Source organism: Bombus bifarius, unplaced genomic scaffold (assembly GCF_011952205.1).
Source record: "Bombus bifarius isolate JDL3187 unplaced genomic scaffold, Bbif_JDL3187 scf7180000007992, whole genome shotgun sequence".
Taxonomy (NCBI): Eukaryota; Metazoa; Arthropoda; class Insecta; order Hymenoptera; family Apidae; genus Bombus; species Bombus bifarius.
The window spans coordinates 2,896,273-2,919,498 of NW_022884373.1; the positions used below are offsets into that span (position 1 = coordinate 2,896,273).

Genomic DNA, 23,226 nt, shown 5'->3' on the forward strand with positions numbered 1-23,226 from the left:
AAAATTCTATTGGTGTATCCTTTCTTCGATTCTCTGTATCAATGGTTCCTACACGTTTTCGGGTATTAGACGATGGCGGCAGCACATGTGAGCACCTAAGCGAGTGCGCACTCTGGTTTTATTCCAACATCCGGACTCCGTGACTTTAGCGCTTCGTCAGTTGCGTACTCTTCCGTTCAAGCAGCTTATGACATTTTTTTCTGTTACTACAAGATGTTTACTTGGATGAGCCGTGCGAATTTCGACGAGGATCCCGATAATTCCGCGTGCAAAGCCACCATGAAACTGCTAAGGAGACAACAGTAACTGGAAGGTACGTGATCCGGCGTGGTTACGGGCGGCCCGGGTATGTTTATAGCCTGCAAACTCTGACATAGCAATGGCGTACTGTCGCCGTAAAGGCCGTGCCAACAAAATTATACCTTGCCTTATTTAGTCTAAGTTAAGTGTGCACGCGGGAAACTAACAGCAAAACAATGTCTCGTATGTGATGATACTGTTGTTAGTGACAAGAACAGTTTGTGATTTTTGGTGATGAAAAGTGGCGTTTTTCGGTGATTATAGTGCCTCGGTTTTCCCCACTGTGTAATGACCGCCGATTGTCGAGCGGCACGCCATCCTGCTGTAGCTGACTGAGGTCTATACTGTAGAGAGATTAAAAGCTATGTGAGTTCGGACCAAAGGCGAGTCAATGTTTCTATTAACAGTGAAATACAGTTTTGAGCGAGACCGATATTTTTCTATGAAAAAGAATATTACCATAGTAATCTATGATACGGCTATAGGAATAACCATTGATACGTAAGGAAAATGATTGATGTGTTTTGCACCACACTCGTATATGAATTATCGGTAACAACTCCAACAGAGTTGAAAGTTCTCACTTATAAATTATTTTTCGGAGTCTTGATGAGTGAAAAATGGATGGCAAATTAAATAATCATTCGAATTTTATGAATGTTATGTGATTGTGCTCAGAACATCTTCGTGTAAAATATGATATTCTTTCACAAAATGTTGGATATCTATAGTAAAAATATTTATAAAAGTGGTTTAAAATATGATCGAATATTAATCAAAAGGTTAAAGATAAAGAGAATTTCTGTTTCCTGTTAGTTTTTATTATTTTGAAGGTTTGTTTGTGTCATGTTCAGTAAGATATATTTAATGTCAAGGAAAATTTAAATTTTTGATCATGGGACTATGTATCTTACATTTAATTAATGATTTTTAATATTTCAAAGTGCATATCTACAATGATATATGATGTTTTATTTCAATAAGTGTAGAAATATGAAATTTGAAGTTGGAAATACAGTCAAGGTTGAAGTTAATCTATCTATTATATGTAATATGATATTTACTTCAGTCTTTTTCCTAATGAATTCCCTTAAATGCTATTATAATTACTATATCCATAATATATCATTATGAACTTACCCATCTATTATCACTACTATATAAAGATATATATATATATATAAAATGTTTCTTGAGGATAATTTATGAGTTATAGTACTTTTAAATACAATAAAAGAATTTAATTTATATAATTAACATATGTAATCAAAGATTGTTACTATATTCATTTTAATATTCAATAGGCTAACATATGGATAATTTGAGGAGATATTGTACTAACTTTCATAGGAAAATAGTTTCACAAATTCTAATATAATTTTTTAATGTGATTATGACATAGATATACATTTAAAACATAAATAATGGTCGTTTGATGTATGATTTACTTACTTAGGACTACATAGCAACGTAGAGGTGCCATGGATGATGAAGAGCGTCTTGAGGGTGAGGAAGAAATGGAACTAGATGAAGCCTCTGATGGTGAAGATGAAGATGAAGAAACAACAGGAATTCCTGTATCACCAGCAAATTCAGATCAATTACTTGGCCCTGTACCAACAACTCCTGGTAATAGTGAGTATATGTTTTCACTATATTTTGATAAATTTATAATATTAATGGTTTACACATCATAACATTTCAATACATAATATCATTATAAAAATTATATGTCATTTCAGAGGAAGCACAAAAGTTTGTTTCTCTTGCAGTAACCCCAGATGAAGCTTTTCATGATCCTTTACGGTACCAGAAATTTCCACTCCCTGGAGGTAAACCTTTAAATATTAGGCGGGGTCCAGGTAGACCCAGAAAAGAACGGCCACCTGGAATTACACGTGGTGGAGGTACTCGTAGACCTTTTGGAAGGGGAACTACTAGAGGAAAAGGGTTAGTATTTTATTAGATTGAAATGCATAAATATAACTTTCTCTATTAAGTTGTCTTGTACATAATATATGAATATTTATGTTTTTTATGTTATTATATTTATTATTTTATTTATTTAGTCTTGGGTATGCAAGAGGTGTACCACGTCGTACTAAAAGTAAAGATGATGATACACATTCAGAATCCCCAAGTCCTCTTCGTCTTGGTGAAGATGCTACTCCTGATGGAGAGACATCTAACACTGAGAGATGCATGCCAGCACCAGAAGAACCACCATATTTTCCAGAACAATGGTAAAAATATTTAATGTTTCAGTTTTTATTTCTATATTAACTGGAACTGTAAGTTAATAACTATTTTAATTTCTAGGCCAGGGAAAGTATGTGCTTTATGTAATTTGGGTGAAAGAAGTCAATTAGGTCAGGGTGAGTTGTTAAGATTTACCTGTCCTGAAGGTTTTACCCCTGAAAAGTCAGCTAATCGTGACGAAACAACTGATCACCTTGTTGATATATCTACTGGAGACAAAAGTCCGAGAACAGCAGGTCCTGGTGCTGTGACTTGTCGTAGGCAAAAGAGTCTAGCTAAGTGCAGGTATCTGAAAATTATAATGAATAATTATGTATGTTATAAAGTTGTTTTAATGTTGTCTAAGTTGTTTATAAAAAAAACTATTTTTTATAGAAATACTAGTCTAACAAATTTTTCGGAACCAGTGGAAGAATTAACCATAGTAGGATATTCGGAAGAACCGGAAATAGGAACGTTATTTGAGTCAACTGGGCACTATTATGTTCATCAATCTTGTGCAGTATGGTCAAGCAACACTCAAGAGCTAACAACAGAAATATTAAGCCCAGCGGTAGTACAAGCTTCATCGAGACGTTGCGCTTGTTGTTCTCATTATGGAGCTGGAATTCCTTGCAAAGTCAGTGTTTCTTTTCTTTTATAATTTTTTGCAGATTTTCATTATATAAATATAATTAATTCCATATTAGATCATAACATACTTTTTTTTTTAAAAAGGTGGTGTCGTGCAATCGTTATTTTCATTTACCGTGTGCTGCAGCTTCAAGTTGTTTCCAGGATACAAAAAGTTTGTCCCTCTTTTGTAGTCAACACTTGGGACAAGTTCCACTTTTGTGTAAGTGCTATATGATAGTTTTTTTGATACAGTTTGTGTACAATATGTATGGTATTTGTGTACAATATCTATATATATTAGATGTGCATATTTATATATTCTATTTTTTAGTGAACGGTGACATTACTTGTATGCATTGCTGTGGGATGGGAGATGTTTCCAACCTAGTAATGTGTTCCATCTGCGGCCAACACTACCACGGTAGTTGTGTCGGTTTAGCACTACTACCTGGTGTACGCGCTGGCTGGCAATGTGTATCTTGCAGAGTATGTCAAGTGTGCCGTCAACCAGAAGATGTTTCAAAAGTAATGTTGTGTGAACGTTGTGAAAAAGCATACCATCCTAGTTGTTTACGACCAATTGTTACATCTATACCTAAATATGGTTGGAAGTGTAAGTGCTGCCGTGTATGTACAGACTGTGGTTCACGTACACCAGGCGCTGGTCTTTCATCACGGTGGCATTCCCATTACACTGTATGTGATTCGTGTTACCAACAAAGGAACAAAGGTTTTTCGTGTCCTCTTTGTAGAAAGGCATATCGGGCTGCCGCATATAGGGAAATGGTTCAATGTAGTGCATGTAAAAAATTTGTTCATGGTACCTGTGACCCTGAGGCTGATCCATTAACTTACCAACATCGTAAAGACGTTAAACCTGATTATGAATATGTTTGTTTACATTGCAAAAATATGGCACTTGTGAAAAGAAAAGATAATATTGATGATTATGGTGGAGATTTGAGTTTAAGTGCGTCACAAGAAAGTCTGTATGGTGATGGAGATTCGTCAGAATTTGATTATCAAGGAGGATCAGAGGAAGCACTGTATTCTATAGGTCTTGGAAAAGGAAAACCATTCTGTGCGACTAAAATTGCGAAGAAGCGCTTAGGACTCGGAGGTGGGATAATTGGCCGCCCGAAAGGAATTGGTAAACTTGGATATCAAAAGCGACAAAAGATGACAGAATTTGGGAGGAAAAGAGGGCCCAAAGCAAAAATGAGAGGTATCTTTGGTGTACCTGGTGTAGGATTGCAGGTATGGTTCTTTGCACTATTTCTTAATGCGTTTCTCTTTTTCAAAAATGTATTAATGTAATTGTTAATTAATCATCTATCAATTATTTCAGAGACCAATGTCAGACTCATTTTCAAAAGAAGATGAACCAGGGATTGAAAATAGACTCGTATTATGTTCTGCAAAGGATAAATTTGTATTAACCCAAGATATTTGTGTAATGTGTGGTGCAATTGGTACTGACCAAGAGGGGTGTTTAATTGCTTGTGCACAATGTGGTCAATGTTATCACCCTTATTGCGCTAATGTCAAAGTTACTAAAGTAATATTACAGAAGGGTTGGCGGTGCCTTGATTGTACAGTATGTGAAGGTTGTGGTGAAAGAAACGACGAAGCTCGTTTGATTTTATGTGATGATTGTGATATCAGTTATCATATTTATTGCATGGATCCACCACTGGATTATGTGCCACATGGTACATGGAAGTGTAAATGGTGTGCACACTGCCAAACATGTGGTTCAAATGATCCAGGATTTAATAGTAGCTGGCAAAAAAATTATACACAGTGTGGTCCCTGTGCGTCTCACACTGCCTGCATATCATGTCAAGAAACATATACTGAAGGAGATCTAATAATACAATGCATTCAGTGTGAAAGATGGTTACATTGCGCGTGTGACTCAATTAAAAGCGAAGCAGAAGCAGAGAAATGCGCAGAGGAAGGCTATATTTGTGTACTTTGTCGTCCAAGAGATGTTCCACCGCCCCATCTTTTATGTAACCAACCTAAACCACAACCAAATAAATATCCTCGCTCCCCGCCACCAGCATCACGCAGTCCTGAACTGTACAAACCTTCCCCTCAACAATACTTGGTTGATGGCGTTTATTTATCTGAAGCTGGTATGAATCATATAAAATCATTAACATCAGAACATCAACAAACAAGGAAGAAAAGAAGAAAAATGCATCCCTTAATTGACAAAGAAGCAGATATAATGGCTACTATAGAATCTGTAGTTGCTGGTGGGAGTTTAGACAATTCTTTAGAAGAAAATGGAGGAAAAATAGATTTAACAGATGTTAAAGATGAACCGACAGAGGTACTCAAAGAAGGCATGGTATGGACACCACGTGGTGATCAACCACCACCAGAAGGTTTTAGTATTTATACAACTGAAAATGGCATACCAATTTTAAGACGAAAACGGCAACGTAACTTGCAAAAATTAGGCATTGGAGGTTTTATTGTTAGAATAAGGGGTACTCGCAAAGATAAAGAAGAAGATGGAGATCCAGAAAAACCATCAGATTCCGTGGTCGGCGTGAACGATGACAAGCCACGCAGAAAACCACAGAGAAGAAAACCAAAGACAAAACTTTCTGAATGTTTTCCTCTCTACATGCAGGAGGCGTTCTTTGGTAAAGATCTTATGGATACAACCAAAGAAAAGGAATTGGAAAGCAGCAGCGAATCAGATAGCGAACGAAATGTATCCGGGAATGCAGATACCATTCAGTTATCTCAAGATGAACTAAAAGCAATGGAACAAGTCAAAGCTAAACAAGAGAAAGAAGAAGAGAAAGTACCTCCAGAACCACCCATAAAACGTGAAGAAATCGTGGATGATGAAGGTAGTGATACCGAAGCCCTTGGTGACATTTTGCCTATTTCAGGTGACTTACTTGATAGTGATCTTGTTAATACTATAATGAATGAACCGGATGAAGACTTAGCTAAAGCTAGCGAAGCGTTAGATGAGTTAGATGATACACCAGGGGCGACTAAAGATGAACTGACTGATATTCTTAGTCCACATTTCAATTTGGAATCAATGGTCCGAGATACAGGTAAGCTATCTTTTTTTCTTTTTTTCTAAGATTTTACTATAACAACATGAATCAAATAATGACTAATTATGTCTTTATTAGGACTACCTAACATGGACAGTAAAGATATTGAAGAAATATTCAAAGGAGTTTTAACTGATGAATCTCAAGAATCTCAAGAATCATCAGTTTTTCCTGTTCAAGCTCAACCTCCACACCCTGCACCTTCTACCACACCACTTGTATCTCCTTCACCACATCCTGGTAAATTGATTTAATCATACTTTTTAATAAGAAATTACGATTTAAAATACATACTTTCTATTTCATTGCAAACATGATTTAGGTATACAAACTACAATGCCTATACCTCAAAGACCTCAAGTACCTGGTACATTGCCTCCTGTTGGTCAGTCTAATCTGAATTCTCCAATGAGTTTTCCACCGCCGTCTCCTTATCATTCGGAATACAGCAAGTACGTTGGTACTTACATATAACATAAAATTAAGAAATGAAATAAAATTTTAATTATTTCTTTTTATTTTTCTTCTTGTAGTAGCCCACAATTTAGTCCAGCTTTTTCTGAACCACCGAGTCCATGGGTCAATCATGATGATGAGGGTACCTCATCAGCGGGCAATACTACAATTTCATACAACCAAAGAAGTAATCTTAAAATGGAAGCCGATGAAGCTCTAGGTTCGGGAGCAACTATATCTTCTGTTCTTTATGCAAATCTTAATCACCCAGAGTGGAAAACAGAATATCCGGGTATATATTTGTTTTATTATTGTTATTCTGAATTAATATAATTTTATTTCCAATGTAAGTTCAATTTAAAGATTATATTAATTGTATTACCTGTATTATTTAAGCTTGGTCAGAAAGGTGTAAACAAATACTGAAGAAGTGGCGTGCTTTACCTAACGATAAAAAAGCTCCGTACCTAACACTGGCACGAGATAATAGAGCCGCAATTCGCATGAAAAAAACTCAACAGGTAGGAGTAATTTTTAAGATATTCGTAATGATAACATAAGTGCTAGAAAAGCGTGAATCTTTATGTGATACGTATCCATTTTCATCTTCAAAGATGTCTTGTGCTAACACACAGGTCAAACTAACAGCTTGTCCTTTGTGTCCAATACCTGTACTTACAACTATTGAGGTTTCATTTACATGATCTGTTTAAAGAAGGAACCTGTCAATGTATAAACATAGACATATAACCAAATGCAATATAAAAAATTCATGAACAGTTACATTAACTTATAATATATCTCCTTGACTTACTATATGCTACATTAAAGTCTACTTACTCATTTATATTGGATATAATATGTGATTGCTTTACCTCTATGTTGGTCATCATCATGAATGTTATTACCTAATTATACACATGTCGAAACATATTCTTTACTTACATTCTAAATTTGAACCGCCATTTTTCGAACAATATCCATATCTTCAGTCAGATCATGTTCCATTAGAAGCGTAGATGCCCATTTTTTGTTACTTTAGGAATACTGATTTAAATCTAGCTTTTCCCCGATAGCGTTCCCTCATGTTCCTTAGAATCCTCCGAAGAATTGAATTTTACACTATTGCCTTTGTATGATGTATTTTCGAAATATGTAAGCCATGAATACTATAATGTAAGTGTGTGAACGAGGCACCCCTTGAACCGACAGATATCCAAGGATATACCAAGCACCACCCCAGTCACTGCAACAAGTGCACCTACCATCATCACCAAACCTGTAACAACTATGACATCAGCTCAAGTTTCTCCAGTAGTAGCTATGGCCTCCAACCAAAGGCAGATTGGGCTTTTGACCTCAGTGGGCAGTGAAAAGACACAGGAAAAGAATGGAATGACTGTGTCGACAACAGGAGTGACAGTATCAACAGTTAGCAGTAATCATCATGCGGAGGTGTGTGCGGTGCAGGGACCGCCGAAGCAGCTAACATCTACTTCCCCAAGTCCTTCTCCAACATCCACGACCCCTTCTTCTTCACCTAGGCCCAGTTCTGTGAATTCTATTAATTCCATTAACAGCCTGGCGCACCAAGAGATATCCGGTAGCCAGGCTAGAGTAGCTCAGTCGCCAGCCACGCCTTGCACATCAGCAACTGCTTCTTCTTACTGCAACACGGGCGCCGGTGAAGGGCAGCATCAAACATCACCATCCCAGCAACGTCCTACACCTGCTCACATTACGATCAGTACCAGTACTATCGCTAACAGTCTGAGCATTTCTCAGGCATCCCCCACTACCAACGTTATGGTGGGAGTAGGTCCTGTTCGCCAATTATCCTCGGTAGACCACCAGATTAGAGTGCTCACCCCATCTGAAATCATGCGCACCCTTCCTTCCCTCAGCCAGGAGCACTACGATCCGCCACCCACTGCAATTATTCACACTGTACCTGTACAGTCCCCGGCTATGGTGAGCCACCTATTCTGTGCCTCTAGTGTCTTGCCTTGTGCCACGTGTCTGATCGACATTTAGCGTCCTTTATCCGTCTTTAGATCAGAGACATTAGAATTCTTGTTGTGTTATGCAACAGTGACACTTTAGTTATTCCTACCAAGGATCTGAAACACTCAAAATCTAGAGTACCCTGTACCATTAATGTATTGCATTGATATGATAAATAGTGTTTTGGAACATTGGTTTGATGCGGTGAATCATGCAATCTTATGTTGCTTTTGCATCTATCAAGGTGTATTACATTTATTGGATATTATTTAGTTTGATTGATCAGACACTTTTCATTATATATACAATTTTTTATTGAATATATATTATGCTAGACTGCAGTACTGTAAATATTTTATTTTGCATACCTCAGTACATTGTATATGGCATGTTGAAGACAACTGGTAGCACATTTTTATTTCTTTTTTCCTGTTCCTTGTTATTCCACAGATATAATATACAAATATATCTCCCTTCCTATCTATCCATATAAGTATATTGCTTTTTATGAATTGTATTACAAGTTATTGGTAGATATTTGTTGCAATGTAGTATATTATATCCCATGTACAACAATATTATAGTTAGTTTTACTAACGTCTGCTGCTTTTTACATTTTCAGACGCTTATACCTTTAGTAGTACAAGCTGTTGTACTTACTGTTTTTATACAATGTTATAATTGTATAATTAATTATTATTATTTATTGATATTTGATAACTAATCTAAATTTTTATTCACTAACAGTATACTTAAAGTATAATTAATTATATTCTCAATCGTGTGTAAATGATTTTTATTATAAATATGGCATATACTTTCCTTCTTTGATATGCATAAAAAAACAATCTTCTTTCTTTAATAGAGTAAAACATAATTTTCTATATTCAGTGATGCAGTGCATGGAAACTACTACAAATTAATCTGAGATAAATGTTTATGGGTGTTCTGTGTGGTAAAGAAGAGTTTTTTATACAAACTTTTGATTAAATAATACTTATTTTAGATGGTGGCTGGTTATTATAATTATGTTGCACATACGGAAATATTAAGATTTTGCTAATTATATTAATTTAGTAATATGTCATTACTTTATTTGAATGTTAAACTTGAAGTACACTTTGGCTGATTGTCAATTTGCCTTATTGTATATTTTATATTGCTTTAAAAGAAAAACAGGTCATTATATTCTTCAATTATTTTATTAATCAAATAATCGAACATCTTTCAAATAAAAGTATGTTATAGCTATTAAATAATTTGTATTATAACATGTTAAAAACAAGCACTGTAAGGATATAATGATCTTCTGTTATGGTTAATTCTTTAGATCTAACAAAATTGTATTTAACAGGAACAAGAGAGACTTTCCAATAGAGATCGTTCCAGTAGAGAAGCTGAACAAGAACGTCAATGGAAACAGTTGCAAGCACTACGTCAACAGCAAGCACATATGCAGCAACAAGTTATCCATGACCAACGTATACATGGTATATAATATTCATTTATATATATTTATATACTGCAATAAACATTATATTTTACTTTTAACTTTCTAATATTTCCTCAATAGCTATCAACAGAGTCCATAGACAAATAAGTGAAGATAATACAACTCAAATAAATACTGACAATACTACTGGATTAACGACACAATTACAAGTCTCCACATCACAGGTATAATTTTAATTTATAGTTACAAACAAAAATTATAATAAATTTTTATAAATATGTATAAATTACTTTGTAGGATGGAAATCATATGGGACCACTAGCTTCACAGTCCCCTGGTTCACGTAATACATTTGCGACTCCTCCCGTAAAAGTTACACGAGGTTTGGCACCTCAAAGCCCTCACCAGGGTATGCCACGTTTACCTAATCAACCCTGTACAACCATGACACGTCCAGTTGGAACTGTGGTTAGACCAGGGATGCCAAATAACTTTACACAACCGCCCTCTCCATTTTCTCCGCAAGCACCACAGTCTCCTCATGATTTTCCACAGTCTCCAGCTTCATCACAATCCCAAGACCATTTTCAACGTTTTGACAATACGGAAGCTTACTCTCAAGGTTCTCAAACATCTAGGTCACAAATCGGTGGCACACCAAACTATTCCACGTCCCCAAGAAGCGATGTCTTTTCTCAACCGCCAGGTACGCCGCGGCCTATGTTTAATGCTCCTACTACTCGTCCTTCTACTCATGTATATGCTCCATCTCGTGCGCCTGATCCTTATAGTAGCCAGCCTCCCACTCCTTCTCCCGCTTCAAATTATTCCTCACCAAGACCAGAACCTCGACAAGATTCGCAACAGCCTGAAGTATTCAGTCAACAACCAGAAGTAAACAGGCAATTACGAGATCTGTTGCAAAGACAACAGTTTAGTAAGAAAATAGAGCCTGTGAGCACTACATGGAATCAAGGTATGTTATATAGTAGAAGTTAAAAAAAGTATTTCTTTTTTATTAAAACATAAATTGTATGTATATTTATATTGATTTCTAGATGGTCAAAGTAATACAGAAAACAATCAACAACAATTTGATACGGGTCATGTACAACTTCCACAACATTCTCAAGCAACAAATAATACTGGCGAAGGCACTTTCAGGCATCCTCTACCACCTGGTATTGTTAGACCTAGGATGCCCATCCAATCAAATGTTTTGATAAGAAATCAAATTGGTAACATTCTGCATTTTTTATCTTGTTGCTATAATATGGCTATGAAATATGTTCTATATGTCCTATTTTATTGATAATATTTAACATGTACTTAGGAATAAATACAAGACATCCTGTACCGGGAAATATAGATGCCAGGATACAGAATATAGATCCACGAACTAGAATGATTCTGCAAAGACCACAAGTAGCTGCAACTATAACTCAACAACATTTTCAAGGAAACCAAGCTTTGCAAACACGAATGCCAGCCGCAAGAAATACTATTACAGAACCTTATGACGTTTTACAACAGCAAAGGTTTCCAGGTGGATGTACATTCTATATTATACATATTATTCTTATATATATATTATTATTTTTTATAATAAATATCATATTTACAGATCCCAATCAAGGGCAAAATATAACGCAACGGATAGTGCGAACATCCCAGGATAATCTAAATCAGGGAATTAGAATGTTAGGTCAGCAAGGAGTTGGTATAAGAGCACCTCTGATACCAGCAACAGTTAGTGAAACCACTGTTAGTCCTTCTGAACCATCAGAAATTCCTGACAACGTCACTGCAGAGCTTGAGAAATTAGAACAAGAGGGAGCACCAATGGTTGAGGTCGAGGGCGTGAGTGCAATATTAGGAGACCTAGGTGATGATGATGATGAACTGCTTGGTAAGTAAAATGTTTAGACTATAATTCATGTATTGTAATTAATTGTGTAACACAAAGTATAAATATAAACTTGAATTCTCTATTTCATTACAGCTGAAATGGGAGCAGATTTTAATATTTTGGAATATGCAGATCCCGAATTAGGCAACATAACCGGTGGTGAGAAAACAAATATACTTGATTTAGATTTAGAACCAGTTGAGGTAGAGACGAAGGACGAAAAACAAAAGAAGGAGATTAAGGACGAGGAGCGAAAATCGACAGAACTAGGCGCAACGAGTGCTGTGCACACTGACATAAGTGACACGTGTACGACAGCTACTGTACAAACGCCGACAGAAACGTCTAATGCTCCAACACAAGCACAAACAGTAACACCTATTACTGCAACATCACAAACACCACAGCAACCGTCCACGATTATGCCTCAATCACATGCTCAAGCTGTTGTACAACAACAAATGCATCAGCACGTGCAGCAAGCTGCGGCAATGGGCAGACCTATGCCTCCAGGAACTCGCTTGCTTTCGCCTGATGGAGCAGTTGGCGTTGTTACATCAACTAACACCGTTACGGTCAGTTATCCGTCCACATTTCCTGGACATCCTCAGAGAATACCACAAACACATATCCAAGGTAAGCGATTCTTGAAATATATTCACTCGATTGCGTAATGGTATACAATTTTTAAAAAGTTACTTTAAATGTTGGTTCTAATTAAATTTTATTATTGCAGTACCTCAACAACAACAGCGTGTTGTAGCTGGGATGAGAGTAGCTGTACCAAATGTTACTAACAGGGTAGTTGCTGTAAATCATATGATTGGCCCACGTATGCCCCTTGCACCACCGCCGCCACCACCTCCACCTCCGTATCCTGGACCACCACCCCCTTATCCCGGACCCATACAGGTTTGTACATCTTACACGTATTCTCGATGTTCTGATGTTTTTGCATCGCTTTAATCTTGAGTATTTTATGCAATTATATCTAATAACACTTTCTTCTAACCACGAGAATACTAAATATCTCGCAATTTGATAAGCAATGATCGCTTCATGAAAAACATAACACGTATTATTAAAATCGTTCTTTACTTTCCTAATGAAAATTAAATATAACAATCTTAGTTTCTTACATATAAATTCTATTCTATCTCTAGATTTCTATACACGATACATCCATTACGAAACATTTGTTGACGTATACGCGCGGATGTTGTATTTTCAATGTCAAATAATCATTGTTAATCCTGTAATTTTGTAGCATTTTGAATTTTAATGTAATTGTGTAATATGAAGTATCGAGTTTTTTTAAATATAACGAGCGAGAGCAGGAGGTCTCGAATTTGTTATGAACGTAGGACGTAGGCAAGTAATTTATTTAATATAAAAGTATTGGCTGTGGTAAAATGGTGTTTTCGCCTGGGTGTTTGCAATGCATTGGTGTTGGTGCATGTCTAGATGGGGCTGTGCCCAGGTGGGCGGGGTATGACGCGGCCCCCAGTCCATATAGGGCATTCAGTACCGGTGGCGGGTCCACCAATGGCCCCTGTGGTACATACTGGTACGCCCGCAATGACACCTCACCCTCACCGAAGACCCTTGCTTCTGCAGGTGAGCAAGACTTGGGGACTTTTCAGCATTCAGCACAATATATCACCTGCAATGATATCAAAATTCAAAGATTCTATCCTCTAGATTATTTTTAGTATTTCTGCACCATTTTTATTTCCTACCTTATACATTGTTCTTATTAAAAATTGTTTAATAAATTTAATCAGAGAAAAGAATATGTTAGTGTCACCAAAATTTGTTCTGCGTGTATTGTATTGAATATAATAACATATGTATAAGTCTACATCACTCTACAAGTAAAATTTTTATGAAGATAGAAATTTATAATATCTGATTATAAAATAGTGATTAAAAAGATTATAGATTTTATACAATAATTCTTACATATAATATATACTATTAATAAAATATGTTGCATCTTTTCGTGTGCATGTATGTTTTGAATAAAAGAACACTAGGCTTCATCAGATCATGTATATTATTTTGCTTTATGATAATTATAATTTTATGTTTATATTCTTATACCATAAGTTTGTCTAAATAATGTTTATGTTAATAATCGCTGTAGGAGTAAAATATTTGCATGTTTGTATTTTTTTTTATTTATTGGGATGGTCAGTGTGCCTTGTTTCAGTATGTAATTACTCACTACATAATATTATATGACATACGAATTTAGTATCTAATTATATATCACTGTTTCAATTTATTGAGCCACATACATAGTTCTATAATAACCCATTGACTAGTTGGAGATTCGATAAGCTGTCAGTAGTGGTGTTCACAGGAACAACCATTATTGTTGGAGGAGTTGTTGGAACAAGAGAAACGAGAACAAGAAAAGCAACAACAGCAACAACAACAACAACAGCAGCAGCAGCAGCAGCAAAGTGACAATACAACTCCTGGAGGACCACTTCTAAGTGACAGTGAGTTAGAACAATTTAAAGCAGATGTTTTGGGTTCTGCACCCCTTGCTTCTCCTCCACAAGGAATTACATCAGTACCTGGAGGAGTTCCTGTAATTAGGCCACCTTGTACATCAAGCCCATCATCCGCTCCAGGTACCAGTTGGCAACAAGCAGTACCGGATGCAACGAAAGTAGCAGCTCAGGTCCCTAGACAACCGATTGCAACACAGACTCCACCGGAACGTTAGTATCGTGAATACTTTTTGTGAAGTGTACTATTTAAATAATGTTATGATTATAATGTTGAATAAAATTGTAAAACTTTTTTATTTGTTATAGCGAGGGTTGCCACGTTTAATATCTCCCAAATTCCTGCTCCACCTACACCACCGGAAAATATCGTGAATGAACAGGACCGTCAAATGCAACTGCAGTACGAGCAATGGCTAAACCATCAGCATCAAGTGTTGTTACAGCAGTTGAAGTATTACGAAACTGAGGTACAAAAGCTGCGTAAAATACGAAAAGTAAGGATAGAATGTTTTTATGTTGCGGCGTTTTCGTTTTTGTAGCCCTCTAAACGATACAGACATGCTACAGTTAAACTATCCTGATTTTACAGTCTCTCAATAGCAAACAGCGACAGTTACGGAAGTCTGGCAACGAGTTAACGGAGAATGATGCTGCCGAGCTACAACGTATTTCCAGTGAACAAGCGATATTACAAAAGCATTTAGACGCGAGTCGCAAGCAAACCCGTCAGCATGGTATGCTGATACAGGAATATCACAGTAAACAACAACAGAGACAACCTCAGCAACAAACCAATGAACCATGTTCACCATTAATGTCGCCTTCTCAACATTCACCGATGCATAGTCCTGCTGCTCTCGTTTCTCAAAGCCCAGGCCCTGGAAACGTTTCAACAAGTATGATACAACATTCACCGGCAACTCCTATCATCCAACATAGTCCTAACACACCTTTGTTGCAACACAGTCCTGGTAATCCACAGTCTGGAAATCCAGGAACAATGTCGCCACATAATATGCAACAATCTCCTAGAATTAGTACTCCACACTCGCAGAACGAAGAAAGCCCCTTTAGTCCTGGCGCCATGCCGTCGCCAGGAATGTGTGGTCCTTCGGCAACTCGGATGACATCTCCGCAGCATCGTGCGATTATCAGTGGAAGGCTTGCAACTAGTCCGGGTGCTTTTACTCCTGATACGCGAAATACGCAACAAATTATCGGTGAACAAGGAGTCAGAGTTCACGGTCTCTCTCAACGTTTCGTGCGTCCACCCGCCGTTGGAGAACCCGGACAAAGGCCCAGGATGCCGTTGCAAGGGGGGATCGTATACGGACAACGTTCCCCTCTTGGAAGTCCACAACCTAACCAACAATCTCTAATGAATCAACAACAACAAATGCTTCAAAGACAGCAAATTATTCAACAGCAACACGAGACTACTTCGATTCTTCAAGATGGACAAAATGCAATGACTCAGCGTACGCTGCAAATAGCACAACAGAGACAACAATTGTTGCAACAACAACAACAGCAACAAATAGCTCAACAACAGAGGCAACAATTTCTGCAAATGCAACAACAGCAACAGCAACAACATACGATGCAGAAACCTCCAAGTTCTCCAATGGTGTCTCAACCTGCTAATTCTCCGAGTCCCCAGCTCCATCAACAAATGCAACAGAACTATGGACAACCTCCAAGTTCTCCCATGCCTCGTAGTCCCATGGTTCAGCAAACTATGGGCTCACCTATGCTGCAACAGCAGCTGAGTCAAACTTCACAACCTCCCAGTCCTATGAACACAAGGATTCATCCACACCCACCTAATTCGCCAATGATACCGCAGTATCAACCACCAAGTCCGATGTCGCGTAACCATCCGTCAACATCTCCCATGCTCCAACACCAGTTAAACAACACTCATCATCCTCCAACGTCTCAGCCTCCTAGTTCTCCTATGCCACGTAGCCCCATGGTCGGTGGCTCACCCATGCAAATGCAAAGAAGACAATCTACTGGAAATAGTCCAGCGATGCCAGATCGACCACAAAGCGTAGAAAATCCAGGAACACCAAGAACACCGCACACTCCACACACACCACATACACCACATGGCTCTTACACGACTCAAACTTCGAATAATCACACAGTACCAAGTGATCAACAGCAACAATTACAACATCAGCACCAATCTATTCAACAAGAGCAGTCGTCTGCAACGGATCACACGAATAGGGGCGGAGGAAATCCACATAATCCACTAAATCCGTTGCCTTTTGGACGATTTGGATATATTAAGCTTGGGTTGAGAGGTGGTTCTCCTATGTGGTCTACTAAACCGGAGAGTAGTAAAGGGAAGACTTCCGAATCGCATCTTTTAAATATGGACGAGAAACCGAACACATCTGTGGTTGTTCACAGGAAAACCGGCATACCGCAATCAAAAATTAATTCATTGGTATGCGCTGATTATAATGACTTTGATGATGACTCGCATACACCACCTCAAACTCCACCAACAAGTTTAGAAATCAAACAAACCACTTCGTTATCAGACAATGGACCTCTAACATTGGGTAGTCCGAGCAGTAAGATGGAGCCGATACCTGATACTACTGATTATGACGACGACAAAACTATCGTAAATACAGAAGTGACCTTGAGCTCGACAGCCCAACGAGACAGCGACGATATTACTGTTATAGATCAATTTGGAGACTCGGAACTCGTAGACGTGATATCAGGAACGTTGGAAGGTGATATGCAGGAGGAATATGTGCTTTTTGAGCCAGGAATGGTCGTAGATTTATCAGCAGATAGCAATGATTCTCTTTGTCACGCATTGGTCAACGAAAGTAGTCAAGGACACGACTTAGTGCAAATATTAGAGATAGAAAATCCCGAATCTCAGACAGATGAACCGATGTTGAGTGACGAAGATTTAGTGCCCTCTCATACGAGAAACAAGAAAGGTCTGAGACTTGATATAGTAAGAACTTTACAATCTGGGAAAAGATTGGTAGCAGTCACAGATACTCCAGAATCGCCTGATCAGGAAGAACTTCGCGTAGACCCGTCACCCGGATCTTATATGGACCAATCGCCCGAGCAAGACCTCATGGTGTCTTTCGTTAGCGAATCCGAGGTAGTAATTATCGATCCCAGTTCAAAATCACCTGAGGATAATTTATCTAAAGAATCATGTTTAGAGGAAATAGATAAAGTTGATACCACTAGCGTTTCTGAAACATCAAAGGAAAATGTTGTAGAAAATGCTGCTGAAGATCAATCAAAAACACAAAAAGAATCAAAACCAAATAGGAGTCCTACGTCGTTTGTGTTCTCTGACAAAGTTCTTTACAATCAAATCCCACCATCGAGTATACATCATGCTAACATTGGCGTATCATCTACATGTAGATCTATAGCTTCTTTTTCAGCCTCTTCGAATATAAGTGTTAGTACCGAAAATACGAACGCTATCACCACATCTACCAATGTAATGATAGCGACAGATGCAACTATTAAATCAACTCCGATATTTACAACATTAAGCATAACGAAAGAAGTAGTGTCTCCTTCTTTTAATAATCAAAAACAATTGCCATCAACGATGGCGAGCATCGTGGCGGATGCCAAAATTGCTGCTAAACTTAGTCAGACAGCTTTGGAGAATATCGTGGTTAGCTCACAGCAAAATATTGTCAAGACCGATGCCTTAGCTCGAATTAGTTCACAAAATACGGAGATTCTTAGGCCTCAGATTACAAGTACGGAAAGAACCATGTCATCAGTGGCTAATGTACAGAATGATTTCACTAGTTTTGTGCAAAGTATTGTCACAAGTGCAATGGACGGATCAAGCAATCCTACGAAGTTGGTTTTGAGCGTGCAACCGACGTCTGTCACGCTATCGACACCAAAAATGTCCATACCTGATCTTCCTAAGAAAGAAAATGGAAATAACTCTGTTACTGTGTCAAAGGAGAATAAATTGGAAATATTGGATAAAAGCTTGAAAGTAAAAAATGATAAAGATGAACCTGATCATTCGACAAAAAATTCAGAAGAATCCAGTGTAGATACTTTGAGTATAAGCATACCTACAAGTGTAACGGTTAGTCAAGAGTTAGCTATCTCTGATGATAAAAAAAATGATCCTTTGAATACTACTGATGAATTGGAAAGTATGCTTGAAGCTATCCATAACCCTGCTGAAAACACCATAAGTAGGGAGAATTCTCATACAGAAAACAAAACAGATACCGCTTCTTCATTGAAAAGGATATCACCAGTCACAGATGATTTATCATTGGTGAATATTTTGGAGAATGATTCAGAACCAGTTGAAAATGAAAATAAAGAGGAAAGTATAACAGCTTCTGAAGATCAAAGAATGAGTATTAAATCCAAAGGAATTGAAACCAGCATTGTAGAAAATACTAATATGAATGTCCCTCAGAAAGAAAAAAAACATAATGAATCGTGTACAGAAATTGACACCAGTAAACCTTATGTACAGCATTGCCTCAATGAAGAGAAGAGTATAATGGAAGAATCATCCGAAGATATATTGGACATGTTGCATAACATCATATCCTCTAAGCCAGAAATGGCTAACAGCGAAATGCTTCAGGAAGACAGATCCAGAAAGTCTAGTATGATGTACGAATTACCAACACCTTTAGATACCTTGCCTCTGAACATCCTTCAAGACCCTTTAATGGATCTAGAACAAGAACACTCTGACAATGAACACCTCTTGTCAAACGAGAACAAAGGACCAAAGGTACAGAAAGCCAGTCCACCTCCTGTAGAACCTGCCCCTAAGAAGAGCTCGCCAATCCCACACCAGAGTATTCCGTTAGTAGCGAGTACCATAGCGCAGTTACAGAAATCCACAACGACAGTGCCGCATCTTTCTCCTCTGTCGAAACCCACAGAACTGACGTCAAATGTCGCCAATGTGTCGCACCAGCTGAGAACGTTGCTTTCTTCTCTACAGACGAATCATTCGCAAAATTGTTCAACCGTAAATCAAACCGCCATCGTGACAATGGTATCCTCAGCGATCTCAGGGCCAAAAGTAGGGAACATACTATCTACGACCACATCCACGCCAAACTCTGTAAATAATCTACACAGCAGCACGAACGCGCGACTACAGACCTCAATGACCACGTCTCATTCTACTAGCACGAGCAAAGCTGAACTAGAAACCACGACGACCAATTACACCCCGCATACAAAGGAAAGTACAAATTCTACAATAAGCGTTGTTTCTACTTTGTCTAAGGTTACTCCCTCGGAACCATTTTTACGAGTTACATCCAGCGGAGTACAGTCGCAAACTAGTGGTAGTCTGTCTCTACAAACGTCGTCCGTGATCACCCCCAGGCCACCGACCAATTCAGGTATTTCGATTACGTCAAACGCAATGTTAAACGCAATGTTAGCTGGTACAAATTCAGCGAAATCTTCTATGGCTGGTCATCGAACGAATACAGCTCCTACGCAAGCAAGTAACCTATTGAGCTCGGTGATGGCAACTTCTGTACAACGGACCCAGAATCTCCAAGCGATCCTGCAAGTAAGTTCAGGCTGCTCCCCGGCATCTTCTCGCGTGGTTGTGAATGCCACGCCAACGACAGTTACAACATCCATGCAATGCGTCAGAACTATCGTACCTCCTATAGTCACTGCAAGCACCAACAATATTAACGTTACCACCAGTATACTCCAGTCTACCCTGTCTCAAACACCGACTCTTTTGCATTCTCAGCTCACTTCTGGCCAGAGCCAATACAAAACAACCAGCCATTTAGAGCACACTAAGAGCGCTGATCTTGAGAGACTGGCGCAGAGTACACCATCAAAGAAGGAGCCAGAAGAATCCAACTGCAAACCGCAATCGGCTCTTGAAAAACCGCCAGCTACTAGATCCGAATTGGAGATAACCAAAAGCTCTGCTGGTTCTCACAGAATTGAGGAGTCCCAAAATGTATTGTTGAAGCAACTGCTACAGAACACCGCGTGTGCAACGACTACTTTGTGTTCTGGTTCCTCGCAAGGCCCTAGTTTGCCATTAGTACCATCTTTGGAGGCGCAATTAGCGAGGCCCGTGCCGCCAACTCCGTTCTCCGTGTTACCACCTTTATTGAAGGAGGTACCGGCACCTAAAACTACTAGTAATAAACAAGTTTTAAACAGGGAGACGTCGTTCTTGTCGCAATCAGTTACACCTTTGAAAGTGCAAAGTCCACCGACCAAAGAAGAAACACCGAAACCACCTCCGCCGCTAACAACTTCTGCACCAGTCTTGTCTCAACAACGCGTGGCTGACACATTTCCAAAGCAACAGATAACCACTCAGCCTACGAAGACCACTCCTGTTTTGACTCAAGCAAACCAGCAACCAGCAATGACAGTAACCAAGCAAGTGCCACCACCACCACTTACAAAGGCTTCGGAAACAACAACTCCCATAAAACAAGAACCACCTAGTATTACCCAACCACCACCTAAACAAACGAGCGATGTTATCGTTAATAACACTGTTACAATTCCACAACAATGTGTTGTATCAACTCCAATAACCGTGTCACGAGTGGTATCACATGCAAAACCAGTGATTACAACGATGGTTGGCAAGAGTATCCAGTCCACCACGCAGGTATCGAGTACTGTCCAAGCCACACAGCAACCATTGACGACGGTTACGACCGTGCAGCAACCACCACAGACACAAGCACAGACTCAATCCCAGATACCAGTTACCCCGAAACCCATTGTTTCGACCCAGCAACAACCCCCACACGTAAACACAATACCGCCATCAGTGCCTCATACGGTGTCTCACACGGTGGGCCACCATGCCCAGGCGTCACAGGGTGCAAATGCACAACACACAGTGCCTTTAGTGGAAGTCAAAAAGGAAGTTCTTGATGAAGTTCTATCTAGCGGTACACCTACCCAATTAACCGATACCAAAGACTTTCTTACTGCCAAAGAGGAGCTTATCGATGGATCAATTGACGACAAAACTGGTATGTAATGTATAATTTATCACCTTATTATATCTGCCCCACCAAGAATACATACGCATAAGTAATTAGAAATCTGAAACTTGTATGTGATATAATTTTAATATTAGTATCTTTGCTTAGATAAATCTCAAAAGAAATTTAGTTCTTTATTTTTAATAACTCTTTGATATATTTCAATTTGAGAAAGAATATACACACACATATTTTCATGAAAATTACAATTAATATTGTAACAACAAATACATACACTCCATTAGGTTTTATTTCTATATGAAGATAAGATCGTGCTTGCACGTGTATAATCTCGCAGATCTCAAGAAGTTGAAAAGGCGACAGTATCAACAGAAAAGGAAGCAAAGCCAGGGGAAGGATGCGACGGCAGCACCTCAGAAAAAGCGTGCTAGAAAAGTGTCCCGCTTAGACGAGGATTATGACACGTTCATTGACAATTTAATGGCACAATTACGGCAACTTCAGCCAATGGCAGTATTAGAACCACTTCTAGGCAGAAATTATGGCGTTTGTCCTATCTTTGGGTCGGGAGATCTAACGAAAATCGGCAGTCAGAAAGATTACAACACCAGAACAGGAGATTTAGTTGGTTCATACGGATCTGCAACATTGCCGGGTGTATCTGATCACTACAACACTCAACCATTTGGTGAATTGGAACCTTTACCACCTCAACAGCCTGCTTCTACTCAGAGAGGATTTTACGATCAAGAATTTCCACCTCTTAAATTGGATGATTGTAAGCATTTAGGTGAAAATGGAAGGAGAAAATGGACTTGAAGAATCTTTTGGTATTAAATACCTTAAAGTAGATCCTATTTAAGTTCGCCATTAATGCTCAGTATATCTATTCGCATTATTCATACAATTTAACCGTTTGAGTCCCAGAAGCCATTGAAAAAACAGAGTCGAAAAATCCCGTACAGTGTAACAGCGCTTTTCTCAATCGATTGCGAAGAGAAACAAGCGGCACAATAGCGCTCGTCATATTCGTTACTTTATGAAATACATCTATATTATTATATATGCGTACTATTAGTTTATAAATATTTCAAGTTTTGTTCAATAAAAATTATTGTGAAAATAACAATGAAATACAAAATACCATTAGTCGTTCGTAGCGTTCAAATGTACTGACTTTTCGACACAAAATTTAAACAGCGCGATCGCGCTGCTTGGGACTTAAACGGTTATATATTATTCATTTAATATATATATATCTCTATTTAGCATTACTCTATTTAATACCTCAGTCTTTCTTAGTTTTTTATTCTATCCATTTTGAATTTATTTTTACTGAGCTTAAATCAGTGGCTAAAATCATGTACCGTAGTGAAAAAAAAGAATTAATACTCGTATGTCAACTATTTAACAATAACTAAGACTGTAAACATACGGTAAGCGGTAAGTGGGAAAACAAGTGATGACACAGTTGATGACAATTTTGCGATTTAACAATTATCGCATTCTGTATGTTCACGGCCTAAGAAAGTTTGAACTCGAGCGTCTGAAATTTTAAGATTGTTTAATTAAAGTTTAGGATCGTTAATGCAAGTCT

General features: G+C 38.2%; 1 protein-coding gene across 14 annotated transcripts in view; it reads left to right on the forward strand.

Annotated features, from left to right (window-relative positions):
• Nucleotides 1-141: 141 nt before the first annotated feature.
• The window catches only part of LOC117205765 (histone-lysine N-methyltransferase 2C-like), a 28,497-nt gene continuing 5,412 nt past the window's right edge, over nt 142-23,226 (forward strand). For 2 of the 14 annotated variants that reach the window (XM_033444475.1, XM_033444479.1), the window contains exons 1-27: nt 143-313; nt 1,757-1,935; nt 2,043-2,250; nt 2,370-2,543; nt 2,620-2,844; nt 2,935-3,178; nt 3,277-3,394; nt 3,506-4,431; nt 4,523-6,263; nt 6,345-6,506; nt 6,589-6,718; nt 6,800-7,014; nt 7,119-7,243; nt 7,935-8,177; nt 10,081-10,216; nt 10,300-10,403; nt 10,477-11,155; nt 11,238-11,417; nt 11,513-11,725; nt 11,804-12,088; nt 12,182-12,724; nt 12,825-13,000; nt 13,553-13,705; nt 14,442-14,820; nt 14,917-15,104; nt 15,200-21,656; nt 21,967-22,407. In XM_033444475.1, coding sequence (XP_033300366.1) covers nt 1,782-1,935; nt 2,043-2,250; nt 2,370-2,543; nt 2,620-2,844; nt 2,935-3,178; nt 3,277-3,394; nt 3,506-4,431; nt 4,523-6,263; nt 6,345-6,506; nt 6,589-6,718; nt 6,800-7,014; nt 7,119-7,243; nt 7,935-8,177; nt 10,081-10,216; nt 10,300-10,403; nt 10,477-11,155; nt 11,238-11,417; nt 11,513-11,725; nt 11,804-12,088; nt 12,182-12,724; nt 12,825-13,000; nt 13,553-13,705; nt 14,442-14,820; nt 14,917-15,104; nt 15,200-21,656; nt 21,967-22,407 — 14,599 coding nt within the window. In that variant the 5' untranslated portion in view covers nt 143-313; nt 1,757-1,781. Of the gene's footprint in view, nt 667-1,756; nt 1,936-2,042; nt 2,251-2,369; nt 2,544-2,619; nt 2,845-2,934; nt 3,179-3,276; nt 3,395-3,505; nt 4,432-4,522; nt 6,264-6,344; nt 6,507-6,588; nt 6,719-6,799; nt 7,015-7,118; nt 7,244-7,934; nt 8,694-10,080; nt 10,217-10,299; nt 10,404-10,476; nt 11,156-11,237; nt 11,418-11,512; nt 11,726-11,803; nt 12,089-12,181; nt 12,725-12,824; nt 13,001-13,552; nt 13,706-14,441; nt 14,821-14,916; nt 15,105-15,199; nt 21,657-21,966; nt 22,408-23,226 lie in introns of all 14 variants that reach the window. The other 12 variants (XM_033444480.1, XM_033444481.1, XM_033444474.1 and 9 more) reach the window with 12 other exon arrangements.